The 2,039-nt window shown below is 43.5% G+C and overlaps 1 protein-coding gene across 1 annotated transcript; it reads left to right on the top strand.

Moving 5' to 3' along the window:
* The first annotated feature begins 573 nt into the window (after positions 1-573).
* On the top strand, positions 574-1,779 carry LOC123174968 (protein FAR-RED ELONGATED HYPOCOTYL 3-like). Its single transcript, XM_044590126.1, has 2 exons — positions 574-1,482; positions 1,560-1,779. The coding sequence occupies exons 1-2, from the start codon at positions 581-583 to the stop codon at positions 1,582-1,584; spliced, it is 927 nt and encodes a 308-aa protein (XP_044446061.1). The 5' UTR covers positions 574-580; the 3' UTR covers positions 1,585-1,779.
* Positions 1,780-2,039: the final 260 nt, after the last annotated feature.

Genomic DNA, 2,039 nt, shown 5'->3' with positions numbered 1-2,039 from the left:
TCGTCATGACTATGAGGACTTCGGCGACGTGCTTGTATTTGACAGCACGTACAAGATGAACCGGTATGGTATGCCATTCATACCCTTTGTTGGTCTTAACAATCACCGGAAGACCACTGTTTTTGCTTGTGCCATAGTTTCGGACGAGACCGAAGAGACATATGTGTGGCTGCTGGAGACTTTTTTGAGGTCCATGTGTCAAAAGATGCCTATGAGTGTTATCACGGATGCCGACGCTGCGATGATCAAGGCAATTCGCCAAGTCTTGCCAGACGTGTGGCACCGTATATGTACGTGGCATATAGAAAAAAATATGAAGATTCACCTCAGTCACAAGTCCTTGAAGGAGTTCCGAACTCTTCTGTACTACAGCACGTCCACGGCCACGTTTGAGGAGAGATGGCACGCGTTTTCCAAAAGATGGCAGTCGGAAAAAACAGTAACATGGTTGAGACGGATGTATAAGAAGAGGAGACTGTGGGCCGCGGCTTATCTGACAGAGGGTTTTTGGCTTGGCATGAAAAGCAACCAGAGGAGTGAAAGTCTAAACTCATGCCTTCACCTCCACCTAGACGGTGAAATGACCCTGGTGGATATGATTTTGCACTATGAGAACGCCGTTGTACGTATCCGTGAGAATGAGGCACGAGATGATTGCACGGCCTCACAGAGTTTACCGGTGCCAGTTACTAGCTCGAGGGAACTTGAGATAGCTGCTTCTCACGTCTTCACTCCAGCAAACTTCTATATGTTGCAAGCTGATCTTAGGAAAATTGGTGGCATGGAGATTGTAGAAATAAAGCTCGGAGACGGATCACAGCAGTACATCGTGGCCTGGAAGAATAACCGGAAGAGCCGTTTTTGGGTGGAGTACACTCCAGTAAATTCCGCAGAAACTATAAGGTGCAGCTGCAGAAGAATGATTCGAAAGGGTCTACCTTGCAAGCACATATTCCATGTACTGAAGTACTTGAATATATCTGAAATACCAAAGTGTTTAGTTCTTGTGCGGTTCACGAAAGACGCAAGGTTGGGACTGCCCGCCAGGCGCACAAGCGATCTGTTGGGATTTGGATGGACTGGAGCAGCTGAAAGAATGAAATATAGCCAGGTCAGTGTGTTGGCTTCAGAAGCTATGCATGCAGCATGCAAACACCCAACTTTGTGGGATCAGTTACAGGAGAGTTTGAAGGCCGTGATAGCTAAGAGCCATGAGTATGATCAGCTAAAGGAAAATTTGAGTAAGAAAACGGCTGATCTTAGTACTTGTGCAATTGAATATGTAGATGATGGTGAAGGCAACATAGTTGAAGTTCATGATCCTATTAAAGTATCAACGAAAGGTGCAACTAAGGTAGATGAGAACCGCCCTATGTCGAAAAATGGTAGGCCACTTTCGTACGACGAGATCAGAATCAGGTGCGGCGCATGCAAATTGCTAGGGCACACTAAACGCAGCAAGAAATGCAAACTAAATAAGAAGTAAGTTTTTGTATGCATTGTAGGTTATAATTGTTTTTAACTTGTCATTCATTAACTTTTCCTGTTATCGTGTGCAGAAGCGTGGTGGGCGAAGAAGAGTAGAACAGTTGCTAAAGTTATGTTAGGATGAATCCAGTGATCTAATAGTGAGGTGTTTACAATGTGTTACTGCATACATGATACATGATATATACTATTGCAAGAGGCCAGTACCTTGAGATAGTGCTTGTAGCATATATGGACTAAACAGGAGGCGGTCACTAGGGACTTTAATCATGGAAAATGGATAGCATTTTAGCCATTGTAATGATGGCATCTTTTGTGTTGTCCACTGTAGTTATATTATATTAGAAAACTAGACGATACCTGGCATGTTGTTGCGGGAATGTTTTGCAATATATTCATAGAGAAATGGTTACGTGTAACATGTATATGTTGTTGCGGGAATATTTTGTTTGCATGTTGTGGTGGACCTTTCTCCATACATGTTGAATGACGAGGTGGCAAACTTGCATGTTAAGAGAAATAGGTTAGTGGTGGCTAGTTGTTTAGATATA

Source organism: Triticum aestivum, chromosome 1D (genome assembly GCF_018294505.1).
Source record: "Triticum aestivum cultivar Chinese Spring chromosome 1D, IWGSC CS RefSeq v2.1, whole genome shotgun sequence".
Taxonomy (NCBI): Eukaryota; Viridiplantae; Streptophyta; class Magnoliopsida; order Poales; family Poaceae; genus Triticum; species Triticum aestivum.
Note: the sequence above shows the minus strand (reverse complement) of the source record. Positions and strands in the feature narration are given on the sequence as shown.

Excerpts from the sequence above, each read along its gene's own strand:
- LOC123174968 (XM_044590126.1), top strand. The coding sequence starts at position 581 with ATGACCCTGGTGGATATGATTTTGCACTATGAGAACGCCGTTGTACGT. Across the intron at positions 1,483-1,559 it reads AAATGCAAACTAAATAAGAA|AAGCGTGGTGGGCGAAGAAG; the intron begins GTAAGTTTTTGT and ends TATCGTGTGCAG.